This window comes from Acanthopagrus latus, chromosome 15 (assembly GCF_904848185.1).
Source record: "Acanthopagrus latus isolate v.2019 chromosome 15, fAcaLat1.1, whole genome shotgun sequence".
In the NCBI taxonomy this organism is placed as follows: Eukaryota; Metazoa; Chordata; class Actinopteri; order Spariformes; family Sparidae; genus Acanthopagrus; species Acanthopagrus latus.
In genome coordinates this window covers 14,914,412-14,933,636 of record NC_051053.1, presented here as the reverse complement: position 1 = coordinate 14,933,636, position 19,225 = coordinate 14,914,412, and the positions used below count along the sequence as shown (strand labels likewise).

The 19,225-nt window shown below is 42.8% G+C and overlaps 1 protein-coding gene across 2 annotated transcripts in view; it reads left to right on the top strand.

Moving 5' to 3' along the window:
* LOC119033993 (adhesion G protein-coupled receptor A3) overlaps nucleotides 1-19,007 on the top strand; it is a 169,288-nt gene extending 150,281 nt beyond the window's left edge. For both annotated transcript variants that reach the window (XM_037124670.1, XM_037124671.1), the window contains 3 exons: nucleotides 2,818-2,963; nucleotides 13,689-13,784; nucleotides 14,817-19,007. In XM_037124670.1, coding sequence (XP_036980565.1) covers nucleotides 2,818-2,963; nucleotides 13,689-13,784; nucleotides 14,817-16,245 — 1,671 coding nt within the window. In that variant the 3' untranslated portion in view covers nucleotides 16,246-19,007. The remainder of the gene's footprint in view (nucleotides 1-2,817; nucleotides 2,964-13,688; nucleotides 13,785-14,816) is intronic.
* Nucleotides 19,008-19,225: the final 218 nt, after the last annotated feature.

The window sequence follows — 19,225 nt, the reverse complement described above, 5'->3', positions numbered from 1 at the left end:
GCATGGTGTGGGATTATGTTAGTTGTTGTCGTCATTGTTTGTTGACAGTGACATTGCAGATGAACTTTCATTTTTGGTAATGTTGGATAATGTTAGTACACAACTCAACAAAATGTATACAAAAGGTCTAGACACATTAATGCAGAAATATATATTTATACATTTTCGGCCTTTGTAAGGCTTTATTGATAACAAAGCTTCAGAGATGACAGTACACAAGATGAGAGAGGGGTGGGGGTGACACGCAGCAAAGGACCCCAGGCCAGGACTCGAAACTAGGCCACTGCAGCGAGGACAAAGCCTCTGTACATGGGACGCCTGCTCTACCAACTGAACTAATGGGTGACCCATATATTTTTAACTAATGTGAGGAGCAAGAGTGGTCTCCAGTGTCAGATGCTTGGCTCACCTACACCTGGAAAATAGTCTGACACACCTAAGAGGAAACATGTTATTTGAGCAATGAGGTGGATTTGTGTCTGACAAGCATTTCTGGCTACCTGCCTGCGATGGCAGGGTGTTGCTCTTGTTGGATCACTGATTTGTTGGTGGTAGATGATGTGAGGTTTTTTTTTTCCTTTGGTGTCATCGTTTGGCTGCTCACTGGTCTGAGATGCTGTGGGTGCTCATCATGAGATTTTGTAGTGGAGTTGCGATGACAATTTGTGGTCTCATATGGAGTTGTTGTGACAGGTAAGGTGGTGGTGCTGCTGCTGGTGGTGGCAGGGGGATGGTGTTAATCAAACTAGGATTTTCATTTTGACCGATCACATTCTGGTCCACCAATGAACAAAAATGTCAGCTGCTGAATTGCCAGTTTCTCCCACCACTGTCACAGTAACTTAGAATGGCATTCTCTCAACCTGATGGATAATTGCATTGTTGCAAGCTGCCTCTGAGGACGCATGATTGAGGATGTCCAAAACCTGACTCAAAGTACATTTTGATTGATAAGGACAACTCATACCGAGAGTCCCTGGATTGTGACCAAACAGCTACAGCTACGGGAATACAGTTTGTACAATATTTCACCCACACATATCCATAAGTGTACAACACTTCCAGGATTGTATCTACAAGAAATCTTTGCAACATCACTTCTAAAATATGTTACTTAACCCTCTGTTGTGGGTCTTTAATGAGTTAATCCTCGCCTCAATGTGCACACAAGAAATAAGCAATTTACATGAAACAGGTGACACTATTCGACTCTTCAGCACAGGATGATACTGTGTTACACATGGAAAATGTGCTTACAGGGCTGGCCCTTTGAGTTTGCTGTCCTCAAACTAGATTTTGTTTGTGCTGCCAAAACAGTCCAACCACCAGATCACACACACTGAAAAAGATGGACAAATGAATATGACACAGACGGCTGCGGTGCCACAGAGGTAATGTTTCAATTATGGCCATTAAAAGATTACGCGTTAGATTATTAGTCATTTTTAAACACAGGCTGGAAGCTTCCTCCCTCGAGTGTCAGAATTTCCTCTTGAGAGCCATTTGTGTAACGTTAATTGGTTCATCAAAATAAGTTTTCAAATGAAGACTACAAGTGGACTCTACATGATGGCGCCACTAGATAACAACAAAATGCTGACCCGGTCGGTGGCTCAACGCTACCAAGAACTCTGCTGGGTTACCATGGCTACATGCTGAAATCTTGATGTTAGCGAGCCAATTAACACTGTAAAAAGTGTGAAGCACTCCTGTTGGTTGTGGCCCTAAATGATCTCATACTTTTTTATGGTCTGGACTTACATACACTTCACAAGTTAATTTACAGTTGGATAGATATTAATATTATATGTGCACTATAACTAATGTGCAGCTGTATTGTTCTGTTTTTGTTGGTTTGCAGGGCAAAAACTGTACAATCAGCCACTTGATGATAAATGTGTGCGCCTCGGCCATTACGTTGCTGTTCTCCCTCTGTCCTTCATACCATACTACAAACACACTTCCTTTCTGTCTGCTCTCGGCACTAATGAAGCTCTGAAGTGTTCGGACTCCGCGCCCCTGATTGACTTCGCCAACCGCTCTGTGCTCTTATAACCAGCTCAAGGACACTTCCAATTAGCATCTGGACCGTGGTACACTAGCTTCAGTCCCTCGGCCTATCAGGCTGCAGAGAAGCCATTTGATTGGGTATCTCAGGTTGTCAGTACATCATGAGCAGACTTGCTGGGTGAAGAAAAGGCTTAGTGCATTTTAATTTTCTCCCTCCTCTCTCTCATCTCTTCCCTCTTTCTATGCACTGGCAAAGCCTTTAAACAAAGTTAGATCAGTTCTCCCATTCAAACATGATTCATGAATATTAAAAGGAGGACGAGCGCAGATATGTGTACAGTGCGTTTTGGAAAACAATCACGCGCTGATAGTTGTCAACGTGACTATCATTTATATTCAGATTTATTATTCACCGTGTACACCTTGTGTCCTCTAACTCAACTGATAAGGAGCTGCTCAGTATAACCTCACCATAATGCTCTTATCCCAAACAACCTTGATGATTCAATAGCATTTTTTGAACCTGTCGTTCTATACTTGTATTATTGTCTTTTACTGATGGATAAGACAAAGCAGGCAGGTCTTGCAGGAAAACGTCTATGGAGACATCCTTGGAGTGACATTGATGATGTTTTTTAACAGAGGAGAGAGACAACCCTCGAACATCTTTACTTTGACTTACAGGAATATAATCAGGTCTGACGTTTTTTTTTTTTTCACAGAAGTGCACTGTGCAGCATATATATAAGCAAAAGTTCACAAAAGTCAGATAAATAACTTGATGTACCCTCTGTCACCCTGTTTCAGGTCGGCGTTGTGCTGCACTACTCGTCCCTGTCGACCATGCTGTGGCTCGGGGTGACGGCCAGGAACATTTACAAACAGGTGACCAAGAAGCCTCCGCAGAGCCAAGATGGTGACCCGCCTCCGCCCCCCAACCAGCCCCTGTTGAGGTAAGCACAAAAACATTGCAACCTTCCTCAACCCTGACTGCTTCTAGATGCAGAAGAACACAGTGTATGTGTGCATATGTGTTTTTGTGCCTGTGTGTGTGTGTGTGTGTGTAAGGGGGGTTTTTGATCTTTGCTGCACTGTTACTGCTGCTTGTGCATCATCAGAGGGCAAGGACTGCTCCACTGCACAATTATCTGCTTTCTTATTTGATTTTTTTTGACAGAACATGACCTGACTGAGATGGTCAGATGTAGGTAGAAGTCATATAACAGGCTGCTCCCGTTCCAGCTTGTATTTATCATCGTACGGTGAAAAAAAAAAAAAACATTCAGATCCTTTGCAAAAGCAAACTCGCCAATCCAATCATGTAAATATACCCTAATACAAGTAAAAGTTCTGCATCAAACCAAAAGAAAATTGGGTGCCACACAGTGACTCATAAACCATTACTGTATTTTATCAGGTTATCATATGTTATATCTCAATAAAAAGGCTTTTTATGCCGATATGAATGATAGCTATGGCCAGAGGCATTTTGTTTTTAACTTGTCCGTCTGTCCTCCAGCCTATTCAGAATGCGAAATCTCAGGAATGCATTGATGGAATTTCTTCAACCTTAAATGGTCAATTTAATGGTCTAAAGTCAAATGTCAAGGTCACTGTGAACTCATGAGACATGTTTTTGGCCATGACCCAAGAATTCATATGCTAAGTTACACACAAATATCTTTTGGAAAAATTATTAAGTGAATGAAGTGATGACTTTTATAGCCAAAAAGGTCGAAGGGCAACTTCACAAGTGACATCATAACGCAAAAAGCAAAAACGCTTTTTCTGGTCGTCATTCAGTGCTACAGCTCGGGAGCAGACAGGGAGATTGTGTGCATGTTTCATATTTGGTTGGATACTAAACTGCACTGATTGTGGAGATCTTCTATGCGCCTGGGTTGGACACGCGTGTGAAGCGTCCATGTGCTACGCTTAATAGCTTCTTTGCATAAAAGTCCATATTTAACTAGTTTAGCCCACCGAGAGCTGATTGGTTTTGCATGTCGAGGTGAATGTCCTTACAGCATGTGACAAAGCTCCCCATCAATCAATAGTCTTCTGAGCGGGGACAATATGTTTGTCACTGGACTCATACATGTCAATATTGTGAAATAACTCCCCACAAAGTCTTCACTATATATATAGTACATGAGTATGGACAGACACGGATCAAACCAACTTGATTGGTGTGTGGATGCAAACAACTACAAGGCCGTGATCTTGAAATTAGTGGTGTGTGTATTTAGGCATGCGTGTGTTTGCTAGGTCACTTTGTCCTTCTCTCACCTACATGCATCACGCAGAGGTGTGTGCGTACTCAGCCATGTATTTGAGTGCATGTACTGGTGCCTCTGCAGATTTATGCCGTCTTGTGTATTTCTCTCAGCTGTGTGCAGGCTCATGTTTTCCTTTAGAGGGCAACAATAGCTTCACACAGATGAGCTATTGCTTTGTTTATCTGCAGAGACATCCACAGCTAGTTTGCATTCTTTCAAGCCCGTGGCTTTGTTCACTCTGTGGTGACATAGCTGTCATGTCTGCCTATTTATACCGCTTGGCTCTCCTTTGTGGATCTCTCCCACATCATGTAAAGAAATTACATTTTTCAATCTGAGTCGCTGTCCGCCACGAGGGAAGAAGTTGAGGTTTTGAACGTTAATGACTCGCTTAATGTGAAAATTGGGCTGATAAACGCCAGAGATTAGAAAAAGTCAAGTGATTTCCATTTAATCAGTGGAAATTTCTGAATTTCTGAAAAGAGGCTTTTTTTAACTCAGGCCATTAGAGGTGACATTCAAGGTGCAAACTGCTGCTTAGCAACAATAACACTGACAGCAGGGTTGTATAAGACTGACGAACATCTGTCTAAGGCCTCAATATAGCAATTTTGATGTCAGTTAACTTAATAAGAGTAACTGCAGTGCAACTGTTATTCATCAGTAGCACTAATTCAAGCTGTCCATCTCTGCTGAGCCTGTATGCTCGTCCAACTATTTTGGGATTCTCATGAAGTTCAAAAACAGTTTAACTGAAGCAGTTTAAATGAAGCAGCGATCGGGGACTATACAGAGGACGGACCAGCAGCTGTTTTAATCTCATTACCATGAGCATTGCCATCACCATTACTTGTGTCTTTTTATGTCCTGGCCCAGTTATTTCCAATCACATGCAGATGTACTAGAAAAGAATCGAGAAATATAGATTATTATATGATTGAAAAAAAAACATATCAACATGTTTGTGTGGAGGAGGAAAATAGACATTTGAACTACAAACTAGTATGCTACTGATCTGAGCAAATGTATTGTCAGAGCAAAGCACAGTACACGCTCACCTCAGCCTGAGTTAACTGTCAAGCCTAAGATAAAGCGAGATCACATGAAAACACATGAATGGAGGAGTAAAATTAGTTAGCTTCAGTTAATATATGAACATTTGTAATAACTGACCACATGTAATGAACTGTTCAAATATTCACCCAGAAAATGTAGACTGACAGGTGAAATAGTTTACTTAATGTAACAGATAAAGAATTGAGATCATACGATGAAGGTAACAGATGATTAGTTGAAATAGATAGTCATGTAGCTATGGAGGGGACCGAGAGGGCCCTGTAGTACTGTGGGGGCCTTTTGAGATCATCTTGTCCTGCGGCACAAGTAAGACTGTCAGCAGCCATGGCTGAAAGTAACGGTTAAATGGTTGAAATAGTTAGAAACAATTTAGATAGCTAAAAGTAATGGGCGAATGGTTCAAATATTTAGCTCAAGGTGTGACTATATAGTAGAAATTGAATACTGGACTTAAAATCGGCACCCAGTCACTTGAACGAAAGTTGCTCGCCTGGCATTTAAAGCAGAAAAAAAAAAAGATATTCTAGCTTCCAGGTTTGCCTCTGCGTCGCGTGGCTCGCTGCACATGCTCATGCACTCTCTGCCTGTAATTGTGTTTGTCCTTGGCCCTGTGATAAGTTTAAAGAAATATAACCGCAGATTAAAGATTGATTCTTAAAAGAGCAAAAAGTGCACTTTATTTGCGGTTGGATATGTTCTGTTAACAGTTTAACAGATGTCTTATAATCTGTCAGTACTATATATGGTCATCTGTGGGGAGTTTGCTCTGGGCTCCTGTCTTAATATATCCATGGCTAAATCTGATAGGTAAATGTCAAAAGGGTTAGGTAAAATATCTATTATGTAGTGTTGCTTAAACTCCACTTTACAATCAGTTGCAATGAACACATTTGGAACATGGCCAGTGGTGCAGACTTGAGATGGAGACACATCAGATAAACAGATTAGGAACAAATACTCTCGCCTTACAATGACTTATATTTTTTGTCATCTTTAAGTACTTTGCAGCCTCAGATTCTGCGCTGTACAGACACTATTGCAGGCATTTGTTAGAGGAACCCGTCTGAATAGCTGAACTGGGTGTGTAGTAAATGTTTTGGCTCAGTTATTCTATTTGAGGCGTCCTGCTGCCCTGGAAGCTAACAGAATGGAGGGCAGATGAATGTCAGGGGGAGGAGGAGGAGGAGCAGGAGGAAGGACGAATAAGCGAATGACTTAAAGCAACCTGTTACTATGGCATCACCTCAGTGCTATTACTAATTACCTCAATCACCCGGGAGGCTGCTGAGCCAAGAGCTTTATCACAAATCTAAATGTATTTAGCCTTTTGACCTGTTTAATTCCCGTTCGCTCAGATGCACACATCAGATTGAATTTCTGCTTTTTGTGATTTCCCTTCTGCTCATTCTCCATTTTGTTCCCTGTTTTTTTTTTCTTTTTTTTTCTGCTTACTCACGACATTCAAGCACGTTTAAGAGGATCAGCTCGTGGACACGTACGGTGCTCTTCCCACTGTGGTGAGAAGGTGCTGTGTGAGCTCTTCTGCACATCGCCACCGTGCCGCAGAGCTCCAGAAGCTTCGTTGAGAAATCCTTTTTAAGGGAAGGGTTTTCGAGAGCAGAGCTACGGAGGCAAACAGAGGTTGAACTGTAACAAATTCTTGTTTGTCATTTCATCTTACTTTCGGTCTTGGAGTGCGCCGTTTCAGTTGCTTGAATATTCCCGAACTCAAAATATTTTGTTACAGCGAATGACCCCGCACAGGAAAAAATGATTTAAACATGCAGGCTTGCACTGGATGTGAACCCTGCTGGAATACCTTACACACTTGCTTTTAGATTTGCTTTCTATGGGGGTATTTTAGAAGACACACGTCACGGTCACATGGACATTTATCCCCCATACCAGCTGAAACTAATATCTATAAAAACCTATAAGTGAGCAGTATCATATGTCTGATATTATTAAAACTGTGAATGTGCTCAATCACGTATTCCCGCACATCTCAAAGTCACCGAGGATACGGGCCAGATAAGGATCCCCTCACCCTTTAAGCAGCACTTCTCCTTGCCAAACAAATCCTCAGACACCTGCGTGATTGGGTGCTTTTAATACGGAACGTTTTTCGAGGCTCTCCCAACATGCACCGCTTGTGAATGAGATAATTTGTCTGGGGGCAGGCGATGGGATCGTGTGGCGCGGCAGTCGAGTTGATCCACAGTGATTGACTGTAATGCTCCCTGTCAGACAGGCTCATGCAATGAGACTTAGCAGCTGGAGACAAATCAATTTCTCCTCCTGGCACCCTCACCCCCCCTCCCCTGCCCTCCCCTCCCCTCCCAACAAGCACACAATTCCTTCTCATCTAACTCTTTGCCTGTCCCTCCACTCCTGACAGTGTCTGATGGCACACCCAGCAGACCGTCACACTGACCTTTGTCAGAAATCTGCCACGCCGTGATGGACCACACACCTCACACGCCTTCTGTTTCTGCTATTTACTGACAGTCATCTGATGTGATGGCTGCAGATTTTTCATCAGAAGTAAAACTTCACTCTGAGGGAACATTTTTCCCTTCTAGTGTAAAAATCTCCAACATCTGTTGAATGTCACCACCAGCATTTCTCTCCGAGCTGTCATCGTTGATAATTGCAGAAAAGCAAATTCCCTTCATAGAAAGCATACAGTTCATCTGCTTTTCACTGGTTATGGATGTTTTGAAAGAGCTATTTTTAGACTGGTCTTTTGAAAGGGAAATGGCTAGTATTAGTGGATGATGGTGCAAGAACTATGAGATATGTGTATTCAAAAATGAAATGGTCTATGGAACATCTCTTTAAAATCATAAAGTGACCCATCACCACAGAAATGAAGAGTATGAGGTTACGACATATTCTCACTCCTAACGTGTCAAATACAGCAGTCGGTCAGTGGACTTAGACTTCCAGCAATGATGCTCTACCCGTCTCCATAGCTTTACTTCTGTGCGTGAGGGGCTCTGTGATCAAGTTAGCAATGATATGTTTTATGCAACATCCAGTTAGACTTTCAAATTAAAACTGGCTGACAAACAGTTAAAAAAAATATGTCTTTATGTCCTGCATTTGACCTCACCATAGGGTAGTAACTACAGTGTCAAACTTAAAAATTCAGAGCCAAAATGCCAAAATTTACTGTTGCATAGTCCAGCTTTACCCCTTGGCTAAACCTTTGCCCATCACTGGAGCTGTATAAATCAGTGCATCTAAAATTAATCAATCAATCAATTAATTTTATGTGTCACATGTAATCATATAAAGTACAATCACAGTTAAATGTGATTGTACCTCATGCCACCGAGGGACTCATCAGCACATCTGGGGACCATTACTTGTTCCTAGCTGTGCTATGTATGTCCTGGATCAGGTCCAGAGAGAGGGCAGCTCATCGCCACAAAACGGAGGATAGTGCATAAGCAGAGGAACAAGGGTGGGAGGGGAGGCACTGTGTAAGTGCTGGCTGAAAGGCACTTTAGGGTCTATTTATATCAGATGATTGCTGTTCCTAAACTCACCCAAAAGCACAACTCTGCATACACAGCCATTTTGGTGGAGTTTAAAGGCCGCCTTTAATAGAATGGCAAGCAAAAGTCTGTGTGAATGTGTGTGTGCGAGTGTGTGTGTCTGTGTGTGCGTGTCAAAGTGTACAAACTTTGTGTGTGCGTGCATTCACAAAAGAGCGAGTGCATTTGCATGAATTTTAATGCAACCGAGCACCTTTTTTGCATAAAAACAGGAAAGCATGTAGACGATAATTCAATGGCACATATTTTTGCATGTGTTTCCTGGGCACAGGAGCTGCAGGAGACACAAGCAAGCTTTCCTACAGAGGATAAAGGGGGAATGAGGGCTATACGCGCCGGGTGCTTTAACATCCACTAGTTCTTCTCATTTATGCTTATCTGGTTGACGGGTGTGTAAATGGCTTTCTGTTGAAGGAGAGTCCCCCGAGGGAACCGTTCCATTCAGAGACAGTGACAGGCTGGTAATGCCCCCCCCCCTTCAGCTCCCCTTCGACCGGCCAACCACCCCTCGCTGACCAGACCAGACAAACATCTTGATTGTAATTGAATTTTTGGGACGGTCGCTCTGTGACGGAGGACAGATTGGGAGAGAAAGAGAGAGAGAGAGCAAAGGGATGGAAGGGAGGAAACCGGGGGTGAAGATGGAGGAAGACGGAGTGGTGGAAAGGTTAGAGCAGTGACAGATGTTGAGATTGAGCAGGAAGGAAGAGGAAATAGCAAAGTCTTATAAAGGAAAGTGGGTGACAGTGCAGAGAAAGAGGACAAGGACAGTGCAGAGAGGGAGCTGCTGGGGATTAGCTTTGTTTCTGTGGTGAATCCTTCAGGCTGGTGTGTGCTGTGATGCTTCCCCGTGTAGTCGCATGTACCTGAAGAATTAAAAGCATATTCACAAGGCAGCAGATGATGTGAGGATCATCTCAAAGCGATGTCAAAATGCCTTCCAATTTTAGGCTGCTTGAGAATAACTAAAGGTAGCAATGCATGAGGGGCTTACAGTCGCGTTAATGTTAAGAGGATGGCAGAGACAGCAGCAACAATGACTTATTAGCTTCCCTTCAAAACTTTCTGCCCTTGTTGTCATCATTTGTTCAGAGTCTGCTGCTGACACTGCTTCGCATTCTGATACACTGCCCTTATTGTTCATGTGTTTAATTGCATTTCGAGGACATGCATTTTTTAATATCTGAGGATGCTCACAACCAACACGTATAAAAGGCTGAGCGACGAAGATTCACTGACAAACGTGCAGTTAAAAGTCGAGCTGCGTAATGTTTTTTTTGTTTGTTTGTTTGGTTTTTTTGCATTGAAATTGCAATGTCTGCATGCTTAATGATCACATTATCACCTTTCCATGAATAACTGACAAGAGACATTTGTCTAATGTTGCACATTTAGTCAGATTCAATGGATACACAGATACATGAATGCATGGGCCTTTGTTCCTTAACAATGACATGCAGCATCTGTATGCACACCACACCACAATCATTCTTCACCAATTTATACAACAAAGGGCCAACTTTGGTCTACGAAATTATACTAAAATGATTAAGTCTTTTGTAACAGAGCTTTATTTATTCTACATTAAGTTATGGAGAGGAAATTCCTGTATTTTTTCCAGTATGATTTAGACATAGTTAAAAGCACCTGGCAACATCAGCTTCAGTTTACTTCAAATGCACAAGTCAGTAAACACAGCACATATATACATACATGTAAAATAAGGCACACACTTGTAAGCACTTACGCTAATGAATACACAGGTAATAGCATTAAAGGGGACATAACATGCTGTTTCGTTGCAACGTGACACTACATCACACCTTTGCTTGATTTATGCTCAGTGGCTAATTTGGCATTTAAGAATTGATTTATCACAACTGCGCTGTTGTTGTTAGCGGTGCTAGGTCAAGCATGTGTGAGCTGACCAATTGGAGAAGACAGATTATTTGGTCGGGGAGACTTAAAGAGACAGAAGTGGGGACTGAGGGGGAATACAGTGCTTAAGTACTGGACAATATGAGAACACTGGGGGTTATGAAGAAAACCAGGAAAGGGCCAGCCCCATCAGACCAATGAGGTTCTAAGGATGATGTGGAAGGATGTTAGGGTTCACATTGTCAAATGCAGTGAGGCAGATGAAAGAATACAGTCCCTTGCAATTAAAAGTGTAGTTATGTATTAACACTATACAATTTTGTTGGAGTGTTTGGGTCTGAATCTAAGATAGTTATTAGTGGAAAAGTTGGCCAGCGAGTTGTCTGGCAACCACCTTTTCAAACAGTTTCAACACGAAGATAGAGATTTGGGATCAGTCTATAGTTGTTTTGTGTCTGTGGTCAAGGTTGGGTTAAGACTGTGACGCCAATCCACTGCATCATCCTTTTTTGGAAGTTATAAGATGTCGGTCAAGCTTTCAACCGATCAAAAATATAACAATTCACATTCAATCCGAGAGATGTGGTGATTGTCAAACTAACTTCATCCTGCTGGCTGACGTGCAGTGCAGCTGTGAGTCATCCCAGCTTGTAAAAAATGTAAGGTTTTCTATTTTCCCCACATAAACCAATAAATATCTTGTTAACTATATCTATGACAATCTCTCAAAGCTAACAGGGTCACTATGAGCTTCACTGTGTTACCGTGATGATACAACGATACAGATAATTGGGGAATATGATATGAATTGATAAATAAAGTACATTTTCTACCAGTGACCTCCTCACGCATGGTGTATTTGAACACTGCATTCAAACAGTCCACAAAGCGTTTGATGTTGTTGGTGGATGCTCCGCTGTTGACAGGACGGACGGCTCTGATGACACTGACGCCGTAACAAAGGTCGGAGCCACTTTAGTTCGAAAGGGTCAACGCTTCAAAAAGCATTTATGTACGGGTATGAGTGAGTGCACAGTTATCTGTATTGATATCTTTTCAACCAACCAAATTGATTTTATCAGCATCTGTACTGGTTGGTGTTTAACCAGAAGAGGGTGGGACTGACCCGAAGATGTTAATTAGGGCCAGAGCAGGTCTCGACCTGCGAGGTCCCTATTGTTTTTGTAGTGACGACTTTTTTGTTCCCAATGATCACATTTTTCACTGCCTGAACATACCCCAAATCTCACCAAACTTGGAACATAGGTCACACCTGCCAAAAAATTTTATAATCTATTATGGTCATGATTTTCACCACTAGGTGGCGCTATAATCAAGTCAAGCACTTTTTGCCTCATAACTCCCATATACTTAATGGCACATTCAAAAACACATATCCACCTGTTCACTGAATTGTGCTCAATCTCGTCATATAAGCCCCGTCCATTTCCGCCTCCGTTTTATTTTGTATATTTGCAAACTGTCACAAACCTACTTTTTCGAACTCCTCTCAGGCGGTTTCACAGATTGGCACCAAACTTTGGACACACCATCTGTGGACCCTCCTGACAGAGAGTTGGTAAAAGAATTTTGATATTCCAAACTTCACTCAAGTTATTAAATAACAACTTCCTGCAGATTTCTTCCAGACAGGAAACGCTGCATATCTCCTCAATGAACGTCCAAATGACATGAAACTCAGGTCACTACTTCCCCGTGAACCCCTGAGGCTCTGTGCAAAAGTTTGGCAGATGACCACTAGGTGGCGCTCTTTAAATTGAATTATTTTATATCTCCACATCGGTAGGTCGGATTAACGCGAAACTTGGTACAATTATTGCCAATGCCCTGCTGATGATAGCTGACGAAAGGTGTTACCATCTGACTCTATAGGGCCCCTGGTATATTAAAAATCCAAGCCCCGCCTCCTACATGCATATACATGAATGACACTTAGTATGCATATGTATTATGACTACATGCACAAAAACTGCCTAATGAGGATTTTCCTTCATCACAAGCTTTACTCGACTGATACTGAAAAGTACATTATCTCTAGTGGATAGACCGAGTGCTTGCTCAATCATACTAATATATTACAAGTATTGCAACAGCTTATGAATCTTTAGCATGGTTTGTCTGAGTCAAGAGGAGAACATTGTTATTAAAAGCACACCTGCCTTCTTGAAAATGTTGCAGTTTGTTGGTTTGTCAATTGCGATAACTGCCGTCTGTATGAAACGCAAAAAACAGGTTCAAACTGGCATGAAGATATAACCACAAAATGGAACTGGGTACCAGCCTAAACTGTCAGAAACTGTGCTTTGGAAGCAAAACTGAATGTAAATTCCGTGTCCCCCCTCTCCTCAAATCCAGGTTTCTCTTCACGTCTCCGGAGCTGTTAGGAACAGCAGATGCCGTAAATTGCAGCAATGAGCGCTGACAAGTTAATCACGCTTACATCGACAGAAAACAGATTTGTTTTCATAGAAAAATTTACACTTGGGTTTGGAGCTAAGAAAACAAACTGTAGGTGTGATAGCACCCCTAGAGCGTGATCACAGACACATTGACAAGCTTAGAAAATCCAGATTTGTCTCCTGATTTTTTTTTTGTTTGTTTTTTTTTTAAGATAATATTTGAGGCAGGGGAAGGATAGCTGTCAGAGTTATTTGAGGTCAGCTGTGAACTTTACTCACGGCATGTTTCTAATCTTATCTGTCGCTCTGTCTTGCGGTTATTATCTTTGTCCTATAACTAGTTCAGAGACACATTTTTGACAGCATGCTTTTGTAATCCAGATGTGAGATAAAGGACTCATAGATGCATGTCCACACCTAACATTCTCCCTACCTCTGTCTGTCCCTCTGTCACCTCACAGATTTTATTTAGTCAGCGGTGGAGTGCCTCTCATCATCTGCGGGGTCACAGCAGCTGTCAATATAGACAACTATGGCAGCTGGGAGCAGGCACCGTAGTAAGTCTAAGATTTGTTTCTGCTGTCAAGGTTCAATTACACCCTCTGCTGATGTGTTGCACCATTTAATGCAACTTTAAAACATTTTCTCAGAAGGTGTTATTATTCATTTCTAGAAATAAACCTGTGTTTGATGTGTGTGTATACTGTACATAACATGCGGTTCTAGTCAGGTTTAAATGGAAACATTTAAAGGGTAACTCTGCCAGTTTTACACATTGAAGTGTTTTTACAGGTCTAGGGGAAAACTGCTGCTTAAATTAAATATAAATTCTTTTGTGGCTTCAGAGTGAAACTACAGGTAATCTGAAAAATTGCCCCCAGTGATGTCACTCAGTGGCTAGGTTGCAATGTGTGTAATGTAGGCACTAGATACTGAAAAGGAAGTGATATAAAATTAAGCAATGTTTCTGGTTCTGCCATATGGATTTTGATCATTTGTTTGTCAACAGTGTTGTAGTAGATCAATGCTAGACCAGTGGACTGCTTTTCAAAACCCGAAGCCTACATTACCCACAATGCAATTCAGTCACTTAGTGAGATCACTGGAGGGTCTTGATGAATTTTCGTTCATCTGATTGACCCAGGTTAGAAAAGTGTAGGAGTGTAGGAAGCTTGACAGTGGAGAAAAGGCTCAGCCATACATGTAGTAACACAGTGTAATGCCATGGACATTCCCCAGTCTGTGACTATTTATCCTGCTTTCGAAAACTCTGTGGAAAAGTGCTTACCTAGAATTACGTTGCAAATGATTGAAGAATTTTTAGTTGGATCTAACAGACAGTGCACCTTATCGTCACATTTCTTTACAGAAGGGAGATTATCAGATAACATCCAGCTTATTCTGGAGCCCAAAAAAATGCTTTATACTCCTTATTTCACTTATGTAGAGGTACTCACACTGCACACAAATGGAGTTACCCTTTAAGACAGGTTATCGGGACTGTACAATTCAGTGTTTCAGTTCTTTTTTTGTTTTTTAAATGTGAACATAAAACTAAGGATTAAAAATGGTGTTCATGTGTGTTTCAGCTGCTGGATGGCATGGGAGCCGAGCCTGGGAGCCTTCTTTGGCCCTGTGGCCTTAATCATCCTGGTGACATGCATCTACTTCCTCTTTACCTTCATCCAGCTGCGGCGACACCCTGAAAAGAAGTATGAGCTCAAGCAGCTGACGGAGGAGCAGCAGAGGCTAGCTGCCGTTGACGTGCCGACCCACTGCCACCAGGGAGCCGAGCCTGGGGCCCTGGCAGCCCAACCCAGCGGGAGCCACTGCCCGGCTGGCTGCCCAGGTGTTCCCATCAACCCCGCGCTGCTGGCCAATGAGCACTCCTTCAAGGCTCAGTTACGAACTGCGGCCTTCACCCTCTTCCTGTTCCTGGCTACCTGGACTTTCGGGGCGCTGGCCGTGTCTCAGGGCCACTTCCTGGACATGATCTTCAGCTGCCTCTATGGTGCCTTCTCTGTCACCCTTGGCCTCTTCATCCTCATCCATCACTGTGCCAAGCGTGATGATGTCTGGCACTGCTGGTGTTCCTGTTGTCCCGGACGAAACGCCAACGCCTGCTCTGGTGCCCATGGGCCCACTCAACCGCGGCCCAAGGTCAATGTGAATGGAGATACCCCTGGGCATGGCCATGGTCACAGCCACTGCCACCACGACTCACCATGTCAGGGTAAAGCACTGATGAGCTGTGGCCATGGAAGCTTAGGTCACTGTAAACACGCCACCCTTCCGTCCTCGCAAAATCATGTGGCATGCCTGGCACCTGTGACGCCATGCTGCGCCGCCCTGCATAGCCAGCAGCTGATGGAAGAGGAGCCTGCCGCCACACACGTGCTGCTACACGCCGACCCTGAGGGTTACCGGCCGGGGATCCAGCTGCACCCCTGCCTAAAGAGCAGCACCAGGACTAAAGGCCGTCACTTCAGCCGGCGGGCGGGGGCCGGTGCTTGCGGCGCAGGGGGTGAGAGGGAGTACGCCTATCACATCCCCTCCAGCGTGGATGGAGGCAGCGTGCACAGCTCACACACTGACAGCCCCCACAGCACACATGAGCGCCACGCCCACATCTGTCCACATCTGGCCCATGAAGGCCACCATGATGGGCATCATACATGCCACGCTGCTGCAGCCACCACGCACGAGGCCCTGGCATGCCATAATCCCTGCCACAGGCACATCTGCTGTGCCAAGGCAGACCTTTTCCCTTCAATGTGCCCGGCAGAGGCAGGCGACACGGGCGTCTTCCTGTGTGGCTGCGGCAAAGTGGCCGAACAGGACCCGTGCGCAACACATCACCATCTGGAGATACACGCCCCACGCAGACAATCCTACCCCCAAAACCCACCCAATCAGAATGGGATTCTAAAGGGGGGCCTGCACGAAGGACTCCTGTACAGCTCGGACAGCACAGGGAATATACGCACTGGACCCTGGAAGAATGAAACTACTGTGTAGTGTGGGAAGGAAAAAAACAGGGGCAATGATCCCGCCAAAAAAAAAACAAAAAAAAACCCCTCACCTCTCTTTCTAGGATTAAAAAAACAAACAAAAAAAAAGAATTGAACAACATTTTAAACATCACAATCAGCGTGGGATATTTTTATTTTCATGTCCTCATGTTTTTATGTGTGCTGTTTTACTGTACAGAAATCTTATATCATGTAAAATGCTCTACAAAAAGAGCATCCATCCACAGAACAGAACCTCGTCAAAACCCAGAAGAATTTGTGAAACGTGTGTCACATCATACCATCCGATGTAATTGAAGGTATCTCCACTGTTCCATATTACTACAGATCTCTATATATATACAAGAAAATGAATGGTTGTATGTATGAATATGTGTGTTAGTGCTCAAAAAGCAACACGCTGCAAGATTTTTTTACCGAATCTGAATTCATCTAATTAGTCTATGACGACAGTGAACCTCCAGTACTTTAAAGAACTCTTGGCATCCATGTTTTAGACGACTAAACCAGCAATTTTAGACTCCATGGGTATTTTTGCCATTTTCAGTCAAGCAACTGTGAATATCTACTAGAGATTTTCTAAATAATATACAAAGATACTGTCGCTTTGCCAGAGATGTGTGGATGCCAGTTGTGAAAAATTTAAAAGCAACAGAAAAAGAGAAATTACGCATCCTCTTCCAGGTTGGTATTGATTGTGCTGTCCGTATGATGTCTTCACTGTTGTGTTTCCTTTTTTTTTTGCTGGAGAGAATTTCAACAACAGCAGTGGCGCGGCCCGTCGTGAATAGAGAGCTGATGTCATCAGAGGGCGGATTTTATGAACACTGTGCCGCACAGAGCCAGGTCCACACAGCCAGTTCATTGCCAAATGAGTGTGCAGAATTTTTTTTTTTTTTTTTTTTTATTCACAGGCTATCATTATAAAACCACTCTCACTCCGAGGAAAAAAAGAGTGTGAATGTGATCATAGGAGAAACAATAAGCTGCTTTGGGAAACCTGCCTGCGACCGACGTCCTCTTATTTTCCCTGTTGTTAAAACTAATAAAACATTTCATCCGACCTCACCCACCTTTAGCTAAAGCCACAAAATGTCACATGGCAGAAATGAGTGCAGATGCAACCCCTTCATGTTTCATTAAGTTTGAATTTCTCAACATGAAACCTCCAAAGCATGCATGCCTTGTTGTATGTAGCCATGCTCTATACTTTTAACAGTGTAAATGAATGCTTGCCCCGATACGACTGCTGCGGCCCGCCATGTATCATTTTTTTGTCACACTCTTGGATTAAGCCTTGTTCCCCAACAAATACTGCATTATTTCCAACTGGTAATCTCCGTTTGACAAGACTTTAAGCTAAGGTTTATCCTCGGATCCAGTCCAGAAAATCGTAATGCTCTTGGTTCTGCTGTGGTAGATAACTTGTGCCAGGGGAGGCCAAGGTTGAAGTATGGATCTTTTTTTTTTTTTCTGTTACCGTGAAGGTCACATTCTCTTTGAAGAATTGCCACTTGGAAAAAAAAAAGAAAGAAAGAGAGAAAAAGAGGCTGTGTAGAGAGCTGAGAAGCTCTTGTTTGTTTTATGAATGATGATATTGAGTACGATGCTCCAGACAAAACCAGTCATACATTTCATCAGAAAAGCCAAACTGAGAAAAAAAAAAAGAAAAAAGAAATGTACACCTAAGCAGCGCATATAATCTCACAGCGAAACCCTGCTCTCGGCATGCACACCATCTCTTTATCCATCTTGTGCACTCTTGTCTGTGTATATAGAATCAGTTTCTGATGAATTATTTTATATGAGATTTAAGATATTTAAGAATAAAATAAGTCTATATGTAAAGAAAGTTGTATGGGGAAAAAAAACTGACCTCTCAATGTTAATACTCAGTATCTGAGTTTAGAAAATGTCCTTCTGTTGTTTTCAAATGCCTTTTTTCTGTTGCGATTTTGAGTTGACGTCATCAAGTATACAGACTCGCCATGTGTTGTGAGACTTATCCTGTCATATCAGAAATAGAAATGCACTACCCATAATAACATTTGGCCTACCAGAGTAGAATTTGTCACTACCAGTCTGTCTTTGTCTGTAAAGGCGGAAACATTTGAATAAAAAAAAAAAAAAACTGACTTGTGCAGAAAGGAAAAGAGAAACATTTAAACATTTATGTGATACTCCCTTTATTCGATGGCAGGCTGTGAACGGTGAAAGGAGGCCCTGGTGGACATCAAAGATGATGCATGAACCTCATAGCTTTGCACGGGGCCACTGGAGTTGTCTGGGTCCTGGGACAAAAATGGGATATTATGGGCTCAAGTTATGAGTGATAAAGAAGTGGCCCGCAATTGATCACACAATACGAGCTCCTTTGAGCCGCTGGCAGTCAGTGGCCCTGGCTTTCTAGTTATTGGAAGGGGATTTGTAACAGTATCACAACAAAACATTTTCAAACCAGCCACTCCTGCGAAAAAACCCACAATAAACCGAGAGAACACCGGTCTAGGTTAATTGCTGTACAACATGTGTATTTGCTGGTGGTGTGGCAATTGTGAGACGATGTGTTTGGTGTCATAGGCCAACTTCTCTGTTGTCATCAGTAGCAGATGTACTGCCCTAAACGAGCTCCGCTCAAGTCAGACGGCTGCTGGAACATTCACCTGTGGTACTGTGACAAAACCGAAAGCCAGTTTTCACTTTTTTCTACATTGACACAGATTCCAATAAATGTATTTTTTCACCATGCAACGGATGAGAGCGTCTTTGGCTTGTGTTTGTGTGTGTGTGTGTGTGTGTGTGTGTGTGTAAGCCACGTGTGTGCATTTAACGACGACAAATGCGAGTGAGGGAGAAAAAGAGCCTGTTTTTATTTCTCAATTCTCGCAGTAATGTGTTTATTTCTTCTGACAGCGTGATGGAGATTGAGATGCCTTACGGAGCCGCCACAGGGGAGGAATTCAAAT